This window comes from Triticum dicoccoides, chromosome 3A (genome assembly GCF_002162155.2).
Source record: "Triticum dicoccoides isolate Atlit2015 ecotype Zavitan chromosome 3A, WEW_v2.0, whole genome shotgun sequence".
Taxonomy (NCBI): domain Eukaryota; kingdom Viridiplantae; phylum Streptophyta; class Magnoliopsida; order Poales; family Poaceae; genus Triticum; species Triticum dicoccoides.
In genome coordinates this window covers 676,044,510-676,067,008 of record NC_041384.1, presented here as the reverse complement: position 1 = coordinate 676,067,008, position 22,499 = coordinate 676,044,510, and the positions used below count along the sequence as shown (strand labels likewise).

Below are 22,499 nucleotides of genomic sequence, written 5' to 3'. Positions count from 1 at the left end.
ATCTTTGACCGAAACATTCCTGCCATCTCTCTATTTCCAGTTCACTATATTTTTTTATTGTTTTAAACAAAAATGTATCGACAGTTTATATTGTTATTTTAATTTGAAATTTAAGGCATGCAACAATGACACCACCTATAAAATACTATGTATCAACGGGGCGCAGTGTGCCGCCGCACAGGGATATGCTAGTTGGAACTAATGCTAAGCTCAACATCATGGCTGGTAATTCCTGTATGGATGCTTATCATATGCAATTGTTTGTTAGGTACCAGATCGATCTATCACTATCTCACGATATACTTGCACGAATTCGAATTACATTCCAGCCCTGCTGTTCTTGGAAGGGAAGAAAGGAAAGTAGGTGGGGAAGGGAGAGAAGCCGCCGTCTGTCCTGATCCTTCTGGATGCCTATCTCTCTGTCGTCTGTGGCCTTAAGTAGCGAGCTGCCTGGCGAGTGGGTTCAGCAGGCCCAATCCGGCCTAACGAAATTTCAGTTGGGCTGCACAATTCTCTTGGGCCTGCTGTCGACGCGCCTCCGGGTGAAGCCGGTGATTGTCTTGGTGGTATTGGTGGTACGTGCGCTGACATTGTTTTTGTTGCAATAATGCAAATTCCATACACATATAATCTAATCCTTGGTTTATACACATATTTGAATGGGCAGTGAGCACAAGTGCACAACTCCAAAAATTAATCCAGAGGCATCCGTGCGAACACAACACCGAGCTATTAGGTGATCGTCCAGCAACACAACGTTTCGCAGAATTCAATCCATACCCAGAGCAGCATGTTAAATGCCCCATGAAAAAGATGCTCTAAACGAACAAATAGCTAAAAAGGGTGTGCCATGAAAATTACTAGCATCTTCTGCCCTGAACTTGTGTTGCTCGATCTGATTTCCCCAGAATCAGATATCTGCAATTTATGTGATCCTATTACGTAGGCCTCATCGGTACAAACTCACTTGATTTGAACACCTGCACAAAAAGGTGCAGTACAAGTAAATAAACAAATAGATGAAGAACAATATTTTGTATAACTCGACAGAGCACAACTCTGGCAATGTCAGAATTCAACACAAGAAAACATGATCGCTTAGAAAAGGCACCACTTTTTTGGCCACTAGTTCTAGATATTGTGGATCTGCACCCTTTCATCCATGTCCCATTCGTTTTAAAATATAAGGCACCTATGAGATTCAACTTTGATCAACAAGCAAGTACTTATTTTATGTCCTAACAAAATCCACCGGGCCGCCTTCTCCTCGCCACCCACCACCTCACCAGTAAACTCTCTCCTACAGTTCGATGCTTTTGATGGCAGAGTGCCTCGCACTGCTTATCCACAAAAGATAGACTGAGTTAGGATTTAAGTAGCATATATCAGTGACCGCATATCTCTGTGTCACTTGATTAAGTCATATAGGTTCCTCATGGAATCACAATGCTGAACCCAAACGCAAATCACAACATATGTCGTGTAAACTCTTCAAGTCACTTTATGTCTTACATTAGTCGGAATGGATTTGGTCCAACCGACTTAGTGAGTTTCTTATACTCGGTCACTCCCTATAATAATAATTGCCCATGTATGTTCATCAAGAAATCCTCGACAGGATTTTGCAATATCTCAGTGTATGTTGATGATTTCACATCATTTGACAACACAAGTTATTGATAAAGCACCTGATCATCCTAAGACAGGACTTTGAGATGAAGGATCTGGGTAATACCAATTTTGCTTGGGATCAAAACTCAAGCAACTTCACTCATGTATTACGGTACACCAAGTACATAGCATTGTGTGGCATTAGTTGTGACTCCTGCCTATCCATGGTACTGACCCTTTGTTGCAGGTTGGTGTGATGCTCCAGTCCATTGAACGAGTATAGCGTACACTGTATTCAGCTAAATAATGCCAGATTCCACTTTTTCCAGGCTGGTTGTTTTGGAAATTAATGAATAATAGTTCTAGGTTGGTTATTTTAAAATGAATGAACAGTTTATACGTATCTTTCACAAGATGAACTTTTGGAACATTCCTTTTACACCATAGCATTTCACTCTTGTGATCAAGTATATTCTGTAACAACACAAGCAACAAAATTGATATGGACAAGTCATATCCACCCAACACTCTCATGGATGTTCGATCTCTATACATTGAGAAAGATCTACCACTGTGAGATCACAGACACGCTTTGTTTCCTACTTGGTGTAAGAGCCATCTCATGTAAGTCTTCAAAAGAGTTCCTATTGGCTACATCCACCAATCACTCTGAACGACAACACTTGAATTCTTGTGGCTCCACGGAATGATAAATCACATACATGTGGGGTTGATACTACTGAATCACCAATCATCCACTATCTCTAAGATAATGTTCCTAGTGTTGTTTGGATTCAAACGGGTTACATAATGGGCAATATCACGATATTACCCATCTTGCAAACTAGATCATGTGACAACCTTGCAGATTTATTCACCAAGTCCCTTCCACATTCAACATTCATCTCTTGTAACACTATAAATACCTCAATCATCAATAAGGATTACACATTGTTTTCATTACATCATTAGTTTGTTCTCTTGCTGTTTCTCTTGTAACACATTATCATCATCAATACAGAATTACTGTTCCTTTCATTGTTTTATTATTACTCTTTCCAACTACACCGAGTACAAACACGTTATCACACTCCACTATCAAGGTAGAAGATGTTGAAGAGTATATGTGGATTTCCTAGCCCCTTTCCTAGCCCTTTCGTTGCGTTGGCTAGTGCATGAAGCTTAACATAGTATCAGAGCCTAAGGTCTCGAGTTCAAGTCCTGGCTTCCGCAATTTATTCAAAAACTGATGTTGTCCCCCAATATGTCCCACATGTAGGCCTCTTGAGCCATACCTCTGACTATTCACCTGTTGACTTTTCGTGTCACAGGCGAGAGGAGGTGTTGAAGTGTATATGAGGATTGCCTAGCCTCTTTCCATCAGTTCGGACTTTTGGTTGCGTTGGCTAGTGCGTGAAGCTTAACAGAAGAAACTACGACGATGAGATGTCATTCCTCACATCTCTTTCTCCGCCTTCTCGCGGAGGATCGCCACCATCACTTGATAGCGCTGTCGCTTCATCCGCCATTGTTGGGGTGTTTCACCTGGACAATTAGGCCTCATAGTGGTCGCTGCCACCACCCTATGTTATGGACAGCGCCGCGTCGCCCCAATGACTACCACGCCGCCCCAATGAGTGCAAGGGCCGGAGACCTCAACCCATGGTTGATGGTTGGATTGAGCGCCCCAACATTGGACGTAGAAGGCGCCGCCAAGCCTTGGTCCTGCCGCATCACGGATGACCCGCTACCCAGTGCATGGGTACATACTGTACTCGGTGTGCTCCAGGCTCTTGCGCTAGGCTCTCAGGCTGCTGACACCGACAGAGGAGGCCGCACACACATCACAACCATCGGCATGGACCGGCGCAGGAACGAGCGCGGGACTGACGCGGGACCAAGCGTCGCCTACAAGCCGGTGTGGATATTTGTCTTTATCGCCACGCCGTCATCTCCGTACACATCAGGCTCGTCGCCACCTCTACAGATGCATTGTCGCCGCCGACAATCAAGCTCGCAAATGAGCACCTCAAAAGCACCGCCGCCTCTAGCGACACCTCGTTGTGCGAGGAGGGCTTTGTCCCTCCACCATTGATATAGCTTGAGGAAACATGCAAGGAGACGCTACACTTTGAGACCTACACCGCTGACGCAACTAGAGCAAGTTGGATCCGGAGAGGTTTCTAACTCTAACGGGCGCCAGAACGGGGGCAGTTAAAGTTTGCGGCGGTCCAAGCCCATGCTCTTATGGCCTTTTTGCTAAGTACTCCATATATTTTTCAGGTTTCACAGAAGGTCACTCTAACAATATTAATTATGTATTTGTTTTTTTAGCCCCTCTATTTATTACTGAGTCTATTTCTGTTTCACTCATGTTTCTTTTACTCTAGAACTTCTGTAAATGTATATAGCCCCTCTGTATATAGGTGTCTCCAAAGTACAATACAAATAGTTCAACTAAAGTCTTACATAGTAGCCACACGCTCAAGCCAAGCAACGACGCGCGACTTTGTGCAGCCCACAGTTGTTGAACTGCAAGCACAGCCTCTCTGAGCTAACCCTCCGTTGCTCCGCGTGCTCGCTCAGTCGCTCTTGGCATCTCACCGCCAGCGCCATTCCTGAGTTCATGACTTATTTTTTAGATTGTTCGTGATCCAGTTTACCGCTCATGTCTCAGATTTATTTAGATACTGGTTGGAGGCTTTGGACTGCATTCTCAATTATATGATGTTCGTATGAACCCTATTCTATTATTTAGATACTAGTTGGAGGCTTTAGACTGCATTCTGAATTATATGATGTTCGTATGAACCCTAATTCTATATTTCTGTGGGCTCAAAGTTTTGGCATATTTAGACGAACCAAGATTAGTATAATGATATACATGTGCACTAGCAAAAGAATATCTTGCAAGAATGTTTGTTGGGACACAGCCCACATAGCCCCAACTCTGGATCTGTCATGCTGCTTAATATATAGTTATGACAACAAATGACAAAAATAAGTGAAGCATGAAGCCTGTTGTCTCAATATAGCCAGTCCTAAGCCCGGATAAAGGAGGAGGGCTGTGATAGGCTTGGCAAGCCAACGTGAAAACTCAGCCACTCTTATGGAGATGAAACCCAAAAAAGGGTCAAAGTCGGATGGATGAAGTGACGCCAAGCTTCTGACATTCTCTGTGACAAGAGAGTACCACAAAAGCTGAAAGGCAAGTTCTATAGGACGGAGGTTCGACCCGCAATGTTGTATGGCACCGAGTGTTGGCCGACTAAAAGGCAACATGTTCAATAGTTAGCTGTGGCAGAGATGCGCATGTTGAGCTGGATGTGTGGCCACACAAGAAAGGACCGAGTCCGGAATGATGATATACGAGGTAGAGGTGGGGTAGCACCGATTGAAGGGAAGCTTGTCCAACATCGTCTGAGATGGTTTGGGCATATTCAGCGCAGGCCTCCAGAAGCGCGCCTGTGCGGGCGGCTAAAGCATGCTGATAATGTCAAGAGAGGTCGGGGGTAGACCGAACTTGACATGGGAGGAGTCCGTAAAGAGGGATCTAAAGGACTAGAGTATCATCCGAGAACTAGCCATGGACAGGGGTGCGTAGAAGCTTGCTATTCATGTGCCAGAACCATGAGTTGGTTGCGAGATCTTATGGGTTTCACCTCTAGCCTACCCCAGCTTGTTTTGGACTAAAGGCTTTGTTGTTGTTGTTGTGGCATGAAGCGGAGTCAGGTCGCTAATGGTGGTAATCCAACAACGAGGCAGATCGGGATATAGGAAGGAATGGGGCAGAGATCAAGGGAGGACAGAGAAGATAGGAGTGGCTGCAACGTAGGATCAGGTTCATTATGTGGCAGCTTACGTGGTACAGTTATAATTCATACGAATTCAGTGGTATAATTTTTGCTCCTGCTGCAGTCTGTCTTGTTGGTTAAATTTATGGTCGAACTTAGATCTCAAAAAACACGGGCGCACTACATTGTGGAATGGAGGGAATACAACAAATGTTCCAGGTACAGTGCACAAGGATTTAAAAAATACTCACCTTCTCAAGAGGTTGTCTAAGCATGTCGTAGTATTTATGTTCATAATGCCTTGTGTCCCTCCAAAACTGAAGAAGCAAACCAAATAGTGAACACAACAACACAATAGTCCCAAAGTTATAGCAAGATATTATACTTCAACATACATGCTCAAGATTTCCCTTCCACGCCTCGTTTGCAAAATCAACCTGTCAAAAGTTGACGATGAATAATTTCCATGAACACAACGAGTTATAATTGACCTTTAGGAGGAAGCCTACCATTTTAACAGCGTCATGAGATGTATCATCATCCTTTCTTGGTAAGAATTTTTGAAGATCCTGATATTCAAGAAAAAGAATGGGCCCTAATCAACCATGTAATATGAGAAAACAGAGATAGCAAAAGAAGTATACCATTATTGCTCGGATTGCATAACATCCATCAAAGCAATGCCCAGTCAAAGCATTAAATGTATCCAATAATTTCTTAAACGATTCTTTTTCCTTCAAAAGGAAAAAAATGTTAATATACGAAATATGGATTTAAATATAAATATAAATAAGAAAAGTACCCAATCAATAGAAGAAGAATCAATACTGAAAAAGCCTTCTTCATCCAGCAGATCCATCAAACTTGCAAGTTGACCTTTCACCTGGAATTTTTCAATGTAAATACATGGTTCAACTGAGCATTAGATTATACTCTCTGAAAAGTCTGAACCATGAATTGTTCAGAGAGGTTAGGTGTGGTCTTTTTTTTTCCTAGAAGAATTGCATTGAATTACTATTGAGAAGTAGAGCCCTCCATGAAAAAGGACAAGCATCACCAGGAGAGAAGATTACACTAACCTCTCTGAAAAGTCAAGTTGAAAATACAGAACAGGTTTCCATACCTCATCATTAAGATCTCTCAAGCTCTGAGTGTAACCGTTCATTTCGTGTTCCCGCTTAGCAATCTTGGTCATTCGCTATAAAAGAGTAAAAGTGTGTAGGAGAATAATTTGTAACATAATCATCAAAAACAAAAGAAGAAGAGTGTAAAATCGACCAAGGAATTCATGCGAAGTAACAAGTACCTCAAAGGACATTTTGGCAAGATCGTTATCCAGTTCTTCAAACTGACCACTCTCATCATCTCTGCGAGCACTTTCCTGAAAAAAAGACGACATACAAACAATGCATAAAGAAATTAATACTTAATAGATAGATGTGTGGAGCCATATAGTGGAACCTTTCCAACAACAGAAAATTATGTTCTACCATGAAAGAAGAGAAGTCAATAGCATCATCCCGTGTGCATGTCGCCAAATAATTATCCATATAATTATCAAACTCTTCATGCAGACGTACTTGTTTTTTAGCTGTATAATACTGGACAAAAGGACCTCCCAAGTTAATACAGACTAGAAGGTGACCAAGTTAAAAGAGCTAAAGAACCAACAAGTCAAAATTTAGTAGTTGCGAGATGGTAACAACAATATTGTTGATACGACCAAATTCTGGTCTGACTGCTGGTTGCAAGGTGAAACAGTGGCGGAGTTGGCTCCTAATTTGTTCTCTTAATTCTCAAACAAGACATTAATTGGTGACGCTGGCTCAAAAGCTCTTACCAACCGAAGATAGGTGACTGACATTAAGGGACCAGCCGCAGCCTGCAGCATCTTTTCACCCCCGCTGCCTACTATGTGATCAAGCCCCGGAAACTATGCGACACCTCTTGATGGACTGCACCTTCGCCCAGCAAACCTGGCATGAGGTAATGACTCTAGGAGTTCAGATACCTACACCAAACCATGAGGCAACGCTAATGGACTGGTGGCTGCGCGTGACACAAGCAGCAGCAACACTGCAGCGCGAAGCGCTGCCATCCGTCACCCTCATCGTGCCTTGGATGATCTGGAAGCACAGGAACGACGTGCGTCTTCGACAATGCCAGTCCTTCAATTGCAATTCTTGTAGGCAGGATCAAGCACGAGGCCTCTTCTTGGGCTATGGCCGGCGCTCTAGGACTTAAAACTGTCTTGCCCTCCACCTGGGACGTCCACTGACTCCCTCCCATATATTTGTGACCTCCTAGGAGGATTGTACCATATTCTACCTTTTCAATGAAATGAAACGCAAAGGTCTTTTGCGTTTTCTCGAAAAAAGTTAAGGGAGCATTAATTGTGCAAGTTATTGTCGAATATCTTCAAATTTGGGATATGGTTGACAACTTTGTCTTACACCATGTGTGCCGTATCAGCCTGCAATGGTTGCTCTCTGGGATCCATCGAGTTTGCGCCCTGGAAAAGGATTTGGAAATCTTCAGCTCTGCTGCTTTGATTTTTCATCTGATTGGCTGTCAAGAAACGCTGCTGGACAGCTGATTGGTTATCTATAAGCGTGGGCTGCCGCACTCTGCTGCTTGACCATTGTGTGATCAAGAAGAAATTCAGCACATCCTGGTTTCTTGTGTCTCATGGCAAGTCTGGATGCTGGCTCTCCAAAAGTTGGTATATCAGCTACTGCCCCCCAACCTGGTGTAACTTTTTTCTCCAGGTGGTGGTGCAGTGTTATCAAGAGGACTCTCCTAAAGAGATGAGTAAAGGTCTTAAGTCCCTCATCATTCTGGTTGTCGGGAATTATGGAAGCACCGGAATGCTTGTGTGCTGAGGGAGCAAACCCTTGTATTCCTATGGTTTTACAAGTGGTGGCTAGTGAAAGTCGTTTGTGGTGCTTTGCTGGAGCTGCAGCACTCAACAAATTGCTCATGTGGTCACTTACCCTGGACACTTAGTCCACCTTGGGGTAGTGTGTGGTAGTGGTCGCTGTTCTTCTGTGTGTGGCGCAACGGTTTTTTGCGTGTGTTCTGGGAGCAGGCCAGTCAGCCTCTCCTTTGTACTCCCTCCGTCCCAATATAAGTGTCTCAAGCTTAGTACAACTTTGTACAAAAGGCAGTACAAAGTTGAGAGACTTATTTTGGGATGGAGGGTGTACTTTATTCCTTTCATCTTAATGAAACAACACGGAGCTCCCCTGCATCGTTCGAGATGAAGAAAAAGGCAAAAGCTTATAAATAGGTATTTTTCTGGCTTATAAGCCAAAACTAAGCCTAACGAAACACCCCTAAGCTAAAGGCAGTAACCTTTGTAAGCTTGCACCTCCGTTGAGCAGTGAGTTTACTGAAACAGAATTCAGAGCTTAACTAAAAGCTAATGTATAATTTTGTGAAGGATCCTGAATCTCACTTTTGGCAGAAAAATTGGACTAGGCTGTTTTCTCTGGCTCCTTTGACTTGAATAATACTTGTATTTTATCAGGACACCATACAAGTAACACACTGTAACACTGATGCTAGATGACACCAACAGGCAAATTAACAACTCTGGCATTCCTCCATCTCTGTTTGTGATATACTATATTACAATGAAGTAGCTTATGCCGGACTTCACTAAGTTTACGCAGGTTGATCCCCCCAAAATAAAATCTTATAAGTATGTTCAACCATTTAAACAATCAAAGCTTGTCAGCTGGCAGAAGTGTATAAGAAGTTGAACCAACAAGTCTACTGATGAACTATAACATATACACAACAAAAGAGAACTCATAGTTCTGTTCACAACGAGTCAACAATTGCATGCATTCACGTCATATGCTAGTTTTAGATACAATCTTCCGCATAAGCATGTGCACACCAAAAGTTATACGATAGCTATGTGTATAGCCCTGTACTTGCATGTAACAGCCCCTCAGTTACTAGCTTAATAGGTACTCCCTCCATGCTTGAAAAGAAGGCATGCAAGTTTCGTCTAAAGTCAAAAGGCACAAAGTTCGACTAAGTTTATAGAAAAAACTATCAACAACAACAATACTAGATAGGTATAATATGAGGCCTCTTTTGGTTCATAGGATAGGATTATCGTAGGAATAGGAATTTTGTAGGAAATGAGATGACATGTATCTCAAATCCTATGAGTAGGAATAGGAAACGAGATGTCATTTGGTTGACATCAAAGGAATTTTTCCATTGAGTCTAGGCTCATTTTTATTTTCCTATGAAATGTGAAGGATAGGAATCAATCCTATGTAGGAATAGGAATTCATTCCTATGAACCAAAGGGCTCTAAAGGAAAAAAATCCTATAAGAATCCTATCCTCTAAAATTCCTATAAAATTCCTGCAAACCAAAGGAGGCCTGAAAGTATATTTTATTGTGTATTCAGTTATACTAATTTGGTATTGTAGTTTTTGTATAAACTTGGTCAAACTTGGCACTGTTGGACTTCAATCAAAATTTGTAAGCCTTCTTTTCAAGCATGGAGGGAGTACATAATTGTGTTACACAGTTCTAGTAATCCAGACACATTTATTGTAGCACCTGACCATCTCATCAGCAATAATGCTAAATCTATTAGAATATCAGTGCACATAACACAGTTTGGATTTAAAATATGCATGGATACAACTTTGGGAATGGGGAAATACAATTAAAAATAGTAATGGCGTACCCCAGACTGTTCCTTCTTACTCTCGAAGTATACCGATGCATATGGCCGCAAATGCGCCAAGAAATCATCAGGGTCAGGTTCCAATGGCTGTGAGAAAGAACTAGATTAATAAAGTTCTGGCCACGCCCCCCAAAAAAGAAAATTAATGGACAAACCTGAATAATTGCACACCCTTCAGCTAACTCACGGGCACTTGTTAGCAGTAGCTTCTTGTGGCTCTAGAAAATATCAATTATTTAGCTTGCAACATAGGTGAGAAAAAATAATCTAGGATACATACGAAACAACTTTAAGACATCATAATAACCTCGCGTATCAAGGGATGAAACTGAGGCTCCCAGAAAATCAACAACGAATCAAGGAAAATCTACAAGAGAGATAGTCAGTCCAACCTTCCGTCAAATGAATTACAGAGTAAATTAATACTTACATCAACTGCCCTTAGTGCATAACCTTGCCAAAGGTCAGATTGTGGATGACAGCTTTCCTCAAGACAATCCATAACATCATCCGGACAATCAGTTTGCTGTAAATGATCTAGGATCAAGTTAGGGATGTCCCTGTTACAGAAAAGTACTCCCTCCGTTCCTAAATATTTGTCTTTCTAGAGATTTTAACAAGTGACTACATACGAAGCAAAATGAGTGAACCTACATTTCAAAATATGTCTACATACATCCGTATGTTGTAACCATTTGAAATGTCTAGAAAAACAAATATTTAGGAACGAAGGGAGCAAGAACCAGGCCAAATATCTTAATGTAAGGTTTCAGATTGATAAGTTGGAGCAAACACTTGTCGATCTCATCAGTACGTCACCGATAGCGTACATCACGCACCTTTCTCTTAAAAACAACAAAATAAACTAACATCAAACAGGAATAAAATGCAAGTACATATTGCAAGCTGAAGGTTATCAAGAATACAGTACTCACCCGTAGCATACGGGACATGATTCGCAAATGAGGATGTTGCAAGCTGTTAATGGCATACTTTGCCTTAAACTCTGGATTTAATCTCTCAAGAAGAGCATTACCGTTTAAAAGTTTACGCTGCAAAATTAGTTCATTAGTGCAACTTACAGTTTTATTAACAAAATATAAACTCAGAAAAATTGTAGTGTTCTTAAATCCCCAATGAAGTTATGTTGTACAAAACAAGGCTTTTGAAGGCAACTCCCAAAGGTAACACCCAAGACTTTTCTGGTTGTATCAGTAATCTAACAAGTTTTTTCCAGCTCTATAAGGGCGTACCCAGTGCTGAAAGCTCCCACACAAGGTGTGGTCTGCGGAAGGAATTTCTAGACAGCCTTACCCTTGCATAATAATTCTGCAAGGAGGCTGGTTCGAACCCAGGACCTCCAGGCCACAAGTGGAGAGACTACCACTGTGCCAGGCCCGCCCTTCTTTTTCCAGCTCTATGTCTAGAGGAATTTGTTTTAATTTGAAATGACCGTATCAGAAATCCAACAAGTTTTTTCCAGCTCTATCTCTAGAGGAATTTGTGGAATTTTGAAAATAGCAAATGCAGTCCTAGCAGGAGCTCAAAAAGGCGGTAAAATAAACCAAACATTCAAAATAAATACCCACAAAAAAGAATCATTGCCTCCCAAAAATATTGATTCTTGCAAGCACATGCATGCAACAAGCTGTGTGCCTCCTTAAGTTTAAAAAATGACAATATTTGCATTTGTTCATATGGTTGACTTCGATTGGCACAGTAGGACGCCATGGAACCACAAGAAACACGATGGAATCTAGTTTACTCAAAAACGGTGTAGGCTAGCTTAGATGTGTTTTGGCAGCTGGCACGAATGGGATTAGCGGTGGGAGATGGCATGAGGTGACTGGGTGATGCAAGATGACAGAAGGAGAGAGGATTCAGGAGGGGTCTGTTGCTGCTATGTTCATAGGTTTGCACCTGTCGGATTTGAGAAGGAAGACTGGAAGATGAGTGAATGGACGACTGCCAAGTCCAATCTTTATAAGTAGGAACAAAATGTCAATTGCACATATACAATTTTGTAACGAAAAGTAAAATCATTCCAATTGACAAATGATTTGGGATATCAAATGCATCCAATATTAGAAGCGAAAAATCATATCATACTAGCAAGATGCCCGTGCATTGCACAGAACATCAAGATGCATTATTTTACAAAACACCTATTGTGATTGACCCATGCAGGAGTAATCCCATGTGTAAAAACTAATGATATCTCGAGAATTTCATCGAAAAAATGGTATCTCGAGAATTTCATCAAAAAAATGATATCTCAAGAAAGATGAGAGATAAGGTGAGGAGTGGGGCGCGGTGGTGATTGGTGGTCGGACTTAGCAGAGGCATGGGGATGGACGACGCCGGCAGCGGCCACCATGCCAGATTGTTCCGGAGGCTTCTTTTTCAATTACTCAACAATGAAGTTGTGGGAGATAAGGATGAACAAGAGGTGCGGGTATCCTTTTGCAAAATTGCCATAGTTTGCTTTCTATCTGTCAGATATAGATCGAACGGTCTATATTGCAAGATGGCAGGCACACCATCATCACCAACTCGGTTTTTTATAAGAGTAGAGATAGAGATGTAGCCTAACATAACCCTGGTTCCAGCCAAACTGCCCCTCAATCAAAATTTGTTTTGCATCATCAAGATCCATAAGGGCAAGGCAGGCAACAGCGAGTACATATCATGTGGCATGTGCTAATCAATGGCGAACAAGAACACAATACAAGAAACATCAAGACCAGCATTTGCATCATTCCAACATTGTGCTTACTGGAATTTTATCTTGTTCATTGGTAGGAATCCAAGCCTATAGCAAAATACGTCTTTCAGATAGCAGTTCTCCTAACACTAGAGAACAAGCCGTCTTCACACAAATTTTTAGTTTTAGACACGCCTTTTTCATACTAATATTTGATTGATTGTGATAGCCTACAAGCGATTTTGCCTTGAATGAACGATGAAAAGTTTATCCCGTGAGCTGGGGTCAAAAGGCCTACAGACTTAGAGAACAATGATTTTATTGGCATTTGTGGAACCCCACAACATAATATTTTAAATTATCTGTACATGCCTAGGCAAGTCAATGATGTACAATTACTGTAAGGTACTCATAGAAGGCAAACAAAACATGTGTATGGACACCAGAAAACATGTTTCCTTGACATGGTCAGACACAACGGAGCATTTTATTCAACATTGGATAGTATGTGCTTAATAAATGAATATCACATGATGGAGCAAAAATTACCTCCAGACAGTCGTTCATTGTATCCACCTCATGCAGCATTTCCATATAAGTAGGAAAATATCTGTCAAATTCTTCATTGAACTGCGCAAAGCATAAAAGAGAACATATTGTGAAGAAAAATAAGCACTAGAAGTAAGCCGGGTAACTTCTTTGAATGTGAGACATAAAAATATAAGAAAAACAAGAGAACTCACCTCCCAATTCCACACAGAGTGCTTTGGGAAAATATTTGGAGCAGACAAAGACGCACAGTAATGAAGATACTTCAATTCATTATTGAACCAATCGATGAATCCATCCGCACAGGTTTTTCTGTCTACATTTCGCCATTCGTCATAGTAACCTGGTAAAAAATACATGCATCATAGTAGAATTCACTTACAGTGTTTGACTGAGCTGAGCTTTGCCGAGAAGAAAAGGCTGATGCCAGTATACCAAAGCAGCATAATAGCTATATGCTCGTGATTTAAGTTAACCTTTACAAAAGTATCTCACACCTAAGGCCAATCATACTATAGGGAGCTAAATGGAAAATCCAGAAGGACCAGCAACCAACTTGCTTTGTTACTACAGTGCACTCATGGATTATTATCCACATGATCACTCAGGCATCATTACATTGCATCTCATGCCAATAATTATGTAATGCATTTTAGACTTAGAAGTACAACAATCACCAAGAAATGTCAATATGCTATTTAATTTAATGCAGTTTACTCCGAACCATCTAGAAGAATTGGTCCATTAGCAACCAGTAATAAGCTAGATAACAATGATCCAAAAGAAGTCATGGCATGTCACTGTCAATATTAGACCTTATAGCCATCAAATTTTACAGACTCAAGAAAGTAATTACCAATTAGCACACAGAATTTAGACCTGCTATTTACGAAAACAGGACAGAAAACTTCTGTACAACACATTTTGTATTGATTTGAGCGCAAATATGGCTTGGACCCTTGAGATAACAACAAATTACAAGTACACAATAGGAGGAGATACATTCATAACTTGCCTGATTGTGTAAGTAAACTTTGTATATTTCTTGACCAAGGCAAACAACATCATCCATAGAACTCACTTCATTGCTTGAACTTAACTCCGATCTTAACCGTGAGATTCCACTTTGAGGACTCCTATCACTAAAACGGACAATGGTTGGAAGCATTTCATTAAGAATAAACTGTTTCAGTCTCTCATCATCAGTAGCAACAGCAAGGCGGATCAATGCATGAAAAAAGGGTAGTGCTTCCATAGTTGCTTGATGATCCACCAAACACCCAAACAAGTACATACTAAACCTCCCAAAGCAATTGTGAAGTAAAAGATACCTACAAGAAGCATTGCTAAGTAGTAAGTAAATATGTAGTGATCACACAAAAAAAAACTAACTGAATGACGTTCATACCCCATAAGAGAGCTGGAAGATATGGATTTCAAGTCAGACTTTGGACAATTCAAATCCGGAAGGCCGCTATTAAGTTCTTTTGATGCTAAGACCCTGAGCAATAAAGATACAGAACGAGTGAATTTAAGCACCAGCTCCACTTCTAATTTCTTGAGTTTGTCTTCCGGTCCGTATAGATCGCCAAAGAAATCTGGTACTTTAGCTCGGCCCTCGTGTATAAGACTGAGCCACGCATAACGAAAATTTCGCTCACAGTAGAAAAATAAAGATTCCAACAACAACAGCACCCATTTGTCCCAACATTCTCGAGGGCAACATCTGACTAATGGAATGAAGGTGAGCTCTATGAATTTCCCCAAATGATCAAATTCCATGAAGCTTATATCCGCCACAAGAGCATGGATGAAAAGAGAGCTGTCCAATTCAAAAAATGATCTTCCAACGTTCGCGCACAAGCCTATGACATTGTACCTGCAACATTATAATCTTTCAAACACCCAGACAATTGAAAGATCAGCTGGAAGCAGTTCAGTGTCATCTGGCACATTAGGACCTCCATTGCAGGGTATTAAATAGTGATCTGAACATAAATGCACATGTTGGCCAACTAATAGGCGACATGTCCAACAGCTAGGTGTAGCAGAGATGCGCATGCTGGGATGGATATGTGGCCACATAAGAAAGGATCGGGTCCGGAATGATGAGATACATGATAGAGTTGGGGTGGCACCAATTGAAGAGAAGCTTGTCCAACATCGTCTGAGATGGTTTGGGCATATACAGCGCAGGCCTCCAGAAGTGCCAGTGCATAGCAGACGGTTAAGGTGTCCTGACAATGTCAAGAGAGGTCGGGACAGACCAAACTTAACGTGGGAGGAGTCCGTAAAGAGGTATGAAGGACTGAAATATCACCAAAGATTTAGCCATGGAAGTTAGCTATCCACGGGCCAGAACCATGACTTGTTGTTGTTGTACGACTTCACAATATAGAAAGGGTGTATATCACTAATGCACCCGGAATACAATTCTTTTAAAACATATCTCTAGAAACAATAGAATCGGTTTGACAAACAGGTGTGAAGCAGCAGACTTACCCAGTCTCTCGAATTTCACGTAAGCGTGTTCCGATAGCATCCACCCTAATAGCATCAACTCCATCATTGTCAGGTAAACTATTAGTCTCCGGTAGAAAAGTGAATATCTCCATGGTACTCATGAGTTTAGCTCTTCTAATAATTTCTGGCAGATCATACGCAGACTGATCCGTCCAAGCCATGTGTATGAAATGAAGGATCTGAAGTAAATGTGAAACATTGTAACTACATAATCACAATAAACCATGAAAAACAGCAATGTAAACTTGGTAGTTTTCATAAGCATTTGAACAGAGGGAGAACCTCAAAAAAATATCACTAGTTGTGTCACTGACAAATGGGGCCCATGCACATACATCTCTGCAATACTAGTTTAAAAACAGAAGTGATTTTTCCTATTTGCTCTCTGAAAAATCCTAAAAGTATATGGGTTCTACTGTCACAATCTGTAAAAAATTAAATGTTTGTGGTAGTTATTTACCCGTAAGAGCAGGGTAAGCATTAGCTGTAGAAAGGTAGATGAGTGCTGGTAATTAGCAATTGATGTTGGAGAGCATTTTTCCTGTGTTCCTGTAGAATGTTCAATTTTGCTTCCTTTGATCTCCTCAAATGACTTTACCAACAAATGTACTGTCTTCATAAATTGATCATCGCAAAGAAGACCAGACAGACGATATGTGTAACTCATGTATTCTTCATCCCACTCTGACTGGGTCCAAATTTTGTTCAAAGGGTTCAACAGAGACATAAGCAACTGCTTCTTACATTCAATCCTGACAGACAAAAGGCATAAAAATTGTTTTGCGTCATGATCAGCTGTAGTGAACTTTATAAATTAGTGCACTTAATGCGACAACATGGAAGTCTAAAATGATGTTATTGCCAATGTACCCTGGGCAGGCCATCACACTGATGAATGCTTCAGACAGGAGATTGTGCTCCCAAAGAAGTAGCTTGGCCTTTCCTTGATAGCCTGGCATTACTTGAAACTTACCCTGCACCATCAGTGATACTAGAACAGTCAGGGACGTAAATCCCTAGAGCAGCATAGCAAAAACTACGATGGCTATTTTCAGTATCCAAACCTCAGAGCAAAACATAAGCTACGATGCGCCAATAAGATTCGGGATACAACAACAACAACAAAGCCTTACAGGGCCTGTTTGGATTCATGCCAAAGCACTCCCTACCAAAAAGTTGGCTAGCCCACATAATTTAGCTACTGTTTGTATCGATGCCAGAAAATTGGCTCGCCCACCTTGCCGGCTCCCCTCCATGTTATTCACGCCAATGTATGGGCGAGACGAGGGTGCCGAAAAGCTTCGCCAAAAGATTGGCGTGGCGACTTCGGTTGTTAAATTGGTGGGCCCGGCGTGCATGCAGTAGGATTTGGCAATTATTTTGGCTTCTAAACAATCAGCAGCGCTTTTTACTGAATATAAAAAATGTGGGCCTTTGCGTGATTACTGCATGCAACGTGGTGGCGCACATAATTAACGACTTCCAACTGCAGCATCTCTCTCTTGTATAATTGATGACTTCTCTCTTCACGCCCACTCTTAGAATCAATTTGTAATTTTCTTAATGTTAGATAATAAATGTATTTATATACTTCCAAATCTAGTATCTCAATTTTCGTGGCCATAATGGTCACAATCCAAACAACAACATGCCAAAATTTTGGAGGCTGTAATGGTCACAATCCAAACACCAATGGCTTGCCAATATTTTGGTAGGGCTAACTGGGGCTCAAACTAAACATACCCTCAGTCCCAAACATGTTGGGGTAGGCTAGTGTTCAAACCCATAAGATTCAAGATATTCAAAGAAATAAAACTTCGCCACACCCCAAAACTCTGCAATGTATTTACTGCTCGACGACAGCAACCTCTCCACTAGGGCTCCATCCCTTCCGTCAGCTTCCCTATTTTTCTTACCTATGCTAGCATTGAAACTAGATGTTTATTTTTGTCCCTATTTGGGGATTCTTCCACCTCTCCATTGCTGGTTCTCTCCTCAATGGCCATTGTCAACCCATCATATACCGGTTGAGCATGATTTAGCCTGGGTACATGTTTAATGCTAGAGTGCATGTTTAGTTGGCAAGATGGATTTCTTCTCTAGCCTATGGCGTGGCAAGGTCGGCTGGAGCCAAGTCAATGGGAAAATATAAAAGAGTGCATATGGTGAGCCTGGATAAGGTGTAAACCGAAGTGCAATGTGCCCATCCGTAAATTGATAATAACATGGTCCACAAAAAAATAATTCAGTTATTTAGTCTTCAAACCAACCACAATTCCCGCACATACACCATATTCAACCAAAAAAACCTGTTACAGTGCACGTACACAGCCTAACTAGCTCCAGTCTAACTCTTACAAACCAGGTTACAATAAGTCCAAATTCCGATACTGTGATGATGGTGCATTACAATTATACATGTTACTCCCTCCGTTCCATTTGAACCAAAACCGCGACAAGAATTACGGAACACAGGGAGTACAAGGTAGGTCAAGTCACAATCATACAGTTTCATAATGAAAACACCTACAGGACATGTGTATTATCATAACTCCAAAAACAAATGTTTTAAGAATCACTTGAACTTTAGAAGAGGTAATTCGGCAACCACAAGTCCAAATATGTGGGGTAAAAACAATAAGAAAATGGAGAGAATAACACTACACTTACCAGACATTTTGACCCAAAAGACTCGGTGGGTCTTTCCAAATCACTAGTAGCATTACCCTGAACAGGATCATACTCTTGATCATCAAGATTGTTAACAGCCAGGGCCTGATGGAAGATAGGCAACAAGATATAAACATATATTGTTGATGGATAGGTATAGTATCACGCACAGTACTTGTTAATGAGTTCTTTGAAGGAAGCCCCACCTCCAATCCTGGTTTATCAGTGTCATTTACCACTTGCTTCACAGATAAGCTAGTGGATGGATCAGCTTTGAGACATGAAGGTTTAAAACAAGAATCAGGAGAAGGTGGTATAATGAGTGGATATTCTAGATAGGGAAGAGCAACTGATAAGCCTGCATTTTCATCTTTCTGAGCCCAAGGTCCCAGCCTTGCAGTTTGAACATGTATTTGACGAGATGACATTGTATTGGAGGATGCAGAGAGGTCAGTAGTGTGTCTGTCTTGACTCCCATCTCCCCCTACAGAAGAAGAAAAATATAAGAAATGAGCAGACACATTTGACAACTATGCATAGATATTCAATATGTATTCCAGTGCTGATGAGTAGTAACAAAAAGAACGCAACATCCTATATATCTAAGCAGGTGATCCCATTTTCGAGCACATGCGAGCCCTCCACATTCCATTTTCCAGCACATGCAAGACTTCCACACCATTATTTTCTTTTTCAGCAACAAAAAATTCAACTGAAGCAGGTCACGAGCTATTATAACATGCAACCAACCTCCATTTACTGCTATTTCTGATATTGTTCATATGGCAAGAATATCGAGGGGTATTATTCTCATACATTCTAATTATATTTTCAATAATTTTATTGCTATATATATAAATTCCTGCAGCAATTCCAGCATACTCTCTCCATAACTACTCCCTCCATTCCAAACAAAGCTAGAACATCTTATAATTTGGTAAGGACAGAGTACATTGTAAGCAGGAAAGGGTCTATTATTTTTAGCCACTAGGTTAAATTTAATTATTAAAAGACACTCTGCACATAAACTAGTACCAGGATATAGCAATATTTTGCGTCTGCAAGTTTGATGGTTGCCATTTCTCAACTATTATGTTTTCAGATAGAATTTACTATTGAATCCTCAAAAAAAAGGTCAGATTAAAACAAGTACAACTCATGACAAAACTAGAACATCTTACAATTTGGAAAGGACGGAGTACATGGTAAGCAGAAAAGTATCTATAACTTTTAGCTGCTAGGCTAAAATTTAATCATTAAAAGATGTTCTGCGCATAAAACTAGTACCAGGATACTGTCCATATTTTGCATCTGCAAGTTTGATGGTTGCCCTTTCTTAACTATTATTATGTTTTCAGATGGAATTTACCGTTGAATCCTCAAAAATGTTGAGTTACTATATACTCCATTTATTTTCTCTCCAGCAAGAGTTCTCAAACAATACCATGTTAGTGGCTTAAGAGCAAAAGGTGCATCTTACCTTTGTTCTGTTTGATGGAATAAAAGGCTAGTACATCTTCTTCCGTGATGTAAGGAGAGAAGAAATCCTGCGTGTCAATCGATTTATTAACTTGAGAATTAAAGACACTTCACAAAATTGATTTACACATTTCTACTTGGTTTTATTGTCAATAATTGCCAAAATCATGTAATAAAATAACCAAGCTAAAAGATCTCCAACAGAGCTGAATATGCATATATCCCATAAAGCGGAAGTACCACTTAACCTTACCAAACAAGTTAGTACGAAGTAAAAACAGAAATACCCCCTGTTGTACTGTGTGTGTGCATGCGCTTAAGGCCCATGTGGCCCATGTAACCCAGCAAACTATATATGTGCTGCCCTCCTGCATAGGAAACACTTAACCCCAAAAGAATACAACACCACAGGTCAGCTCTCTATCCTAGCCGCCACCCCTCTCTCCGGTACTTCAACATGGGGTCAGAGCTTGGGTTCCCAGCAGTGTTGATTGTCGCTGGCTGGTGATGCTTGCGGCGACTGTCTGGGAGGAGGAGGCTTGTATGGAAGGGAGGTGAAAACACAGATCTGAGGGGTGGAGGTAGCAGAGAGGTTGAAAGTGGGGAGCCGTGGTTGCTCGAGGTTGCTAGGGGTGTAACTCAAGCTTGGAAAGATAGGGGACAGCCAGAGATTGGCAAAGGCGTTGGAGAAGCTAGCTGAGCTCCTTGCCGTCAAGGCAGAGGGTGTGCCTTACCCAGGTGTGCTTGTTCCTCAGCCTGAGGTGATTCAGAAAATAGAATTGATGCCAAATGACATCAACCTGACCTAAGCTGGTCTAGAAGGGCATTGCTAATATTGTGGACAAAGGGGCTGAAAGGCTATGTCAATGAACCGGAAAACAGGGCAAGTGAAGAGAGGAAGAAGTGGAGTGTCATCAACTCTCTGGTGGTGGCATGGCTGCTGAACTTCTTGACTCCATCCATTGCAGCAGCCGTGGAGACTCTTCCCCATGCAAGCAGAGGTATGGAAAACCCTGGAAACAATGTAATCCGGGAAAGGGAACATAATGCTTATGGCACAGACTGAGGATAGAGTAAATGAGTTAAAGCAGGGGGATAAATCGGTGATGGAATATGTAGCAAAATTGCAGCATTTGTGGGCTGACTTAGACCGCTATGATCCACTGGAATTGCCACATTCAGAATGTATATAGTTGCCACTTGCCACTAAGAAGTGGGTAGAGCATAGGAGAGATGAAATTCTTGAAAGGACTTCACTCAGAATTTGAAGGGAGGCGTGCTGGTTCTTTCATCAGCCAAAGCTTCCCTCACTTGAGGAGGCAGTTGCAGAAATGGCACAAGAGGAGGTCAGGTTTAAGTTGACCAAGATTGGAGAAGATGGCTGGAAGGAAACATGGGACAGGAATCAGGCATAGTGGATTGTTGTACATGGATCGTCAAGTGTCTAGGTCTGGTGCTAGTCCTGTTTTGGCAGACTAGTTGGAGGAAGTGAGACAATGGCAATGATCCATCACTGCCACATGCCCACATGGGGCATATGGCTTTTGATAAGATGAGTAAGCTGTCTCCTGCTGTAATGTGTGGAATAGACACGAGTAAAGCTTATGTGTGATGCATGTGAACATGCAAAGTACACAAGAATCAAATATTAAGAATCAAATATTTGAGTAACGGGCTCAGGAGTATATCCCTGTTTATGTTGATTCACTGATGTGTGGACATGTCCTGTCATTTCTATTGGTGGAATGAAATATTTTGTGACATTTATAGATTGCCACATTCACATGACTTGGGTGTACCTCCTGCTACATAAAGATGATGTATTCCAATGTTTTCAGGAGTTTTATACCTATGTGCAAAACCAATTTAATGTGCAGGTGCAGGTGATCAGATCTGCTAATGGAGCTGAATATGTAAACAAGCAATTTGGAGGCTTTCTGTCAGCACAAGGCATAATGCACCAAACATCATGTCCAGATACCCCTGCTCAGAATGGTGTTGCAGAAAGAAAAAAGAACCGAAACATTCTAGAAGTGGTTCGCTCACTTATGTTCACCATGAATGTGCTAAAATTATTGTGGAGTGAAGCTGTCATGACTGCAATGTTCCTGATCAATCAGATGCCTTCAAAAACGCTTAGCATGAAATCTCCTTGTGAGATGCTATTCGGGGAGAATCAATTCACAGTTTCTCCTAAGTTAATTGGGTGTACTTGCTTCTTCAGAGAACACCGACCATCAGTGGAAAGCTGGATCCATGAGCTGTACAATGCATATTTGTTGGATATCATGCAGGCCAGCAAGGCTATACATGTTGGAGTCATACGGATAAGTATGGATGTCACCTTTCGGGGGTGGCAATAGCGGGATCCTTCATTCCAGCTGTAGTTGATGGGGCTGAAGGAATCCTCAGGTGCATACTACAAGAGAGTTGTGGAGGAACAAGTGCGCCA

At 41.3% G+C, this 22,499-nt stretch overlaps 1 protein-coding gene and 1 pseudogene across 3 annotated transcripts; both read right to left on the bottom strand.

Moving 5' to 3' along the window:
* Positions 1-278: 278 nt before the first annotated feature.
* Positions 279-11,176, bottom strand: LOC119270123. Of its 3 annotated transcripts, none has more exons than XM_037552094.1 (15): positions 11,058-11,176; positions 10,777-10,967; positions 10,553-10,648; positions 10,430-10,489; positions 10,278-10,340; positions 10,123-10,209; positions 6,896-7,006; positions 6,712-6,786; positions 6,529-6,603; positions 6,208-6,288; positions 6,050-6,139; positions 5,915-5,974; positions 5,801-5,842; positions 5,657-5,722; positions 279-980 (listed from the first exon to the last, which is right to left on the bottom strand). In XM_037552094.1, the coding sequence occupies exons 3-15, from the start codon at positions 10,622-10,624 to the stop codon at positions 939-941; spliced, it is 924 nt and encodes a 307-aa protein (XP_037407991.1). In that variant the 5' UTR covers positions 10,625-10,648; positions 10,777-10,967; positions 11,058-11,176; the 3' UTR covers positions 279-938. The 3 variants fall into 3 exon arrangements, with proteins under 3 accessions (XP_037407991.1, XP_037407992.1, XP_037407993.1); XM_037552095.1 differs by having other exon boundaries at positions 10,918-10,967; XM_037552096.1 differs by having other exon boundaries at positions 10,777-10,961; positions 11,058-11,169.
* A 2,199-nt stretch (positions 11,177-13,375) lies between these two features.
* The window catches only part of LOC119270124, an 18,254-nt pseudogene continuing 9,130 nt past the window's right edge, over positions 13,376-22,499 (bottom strand).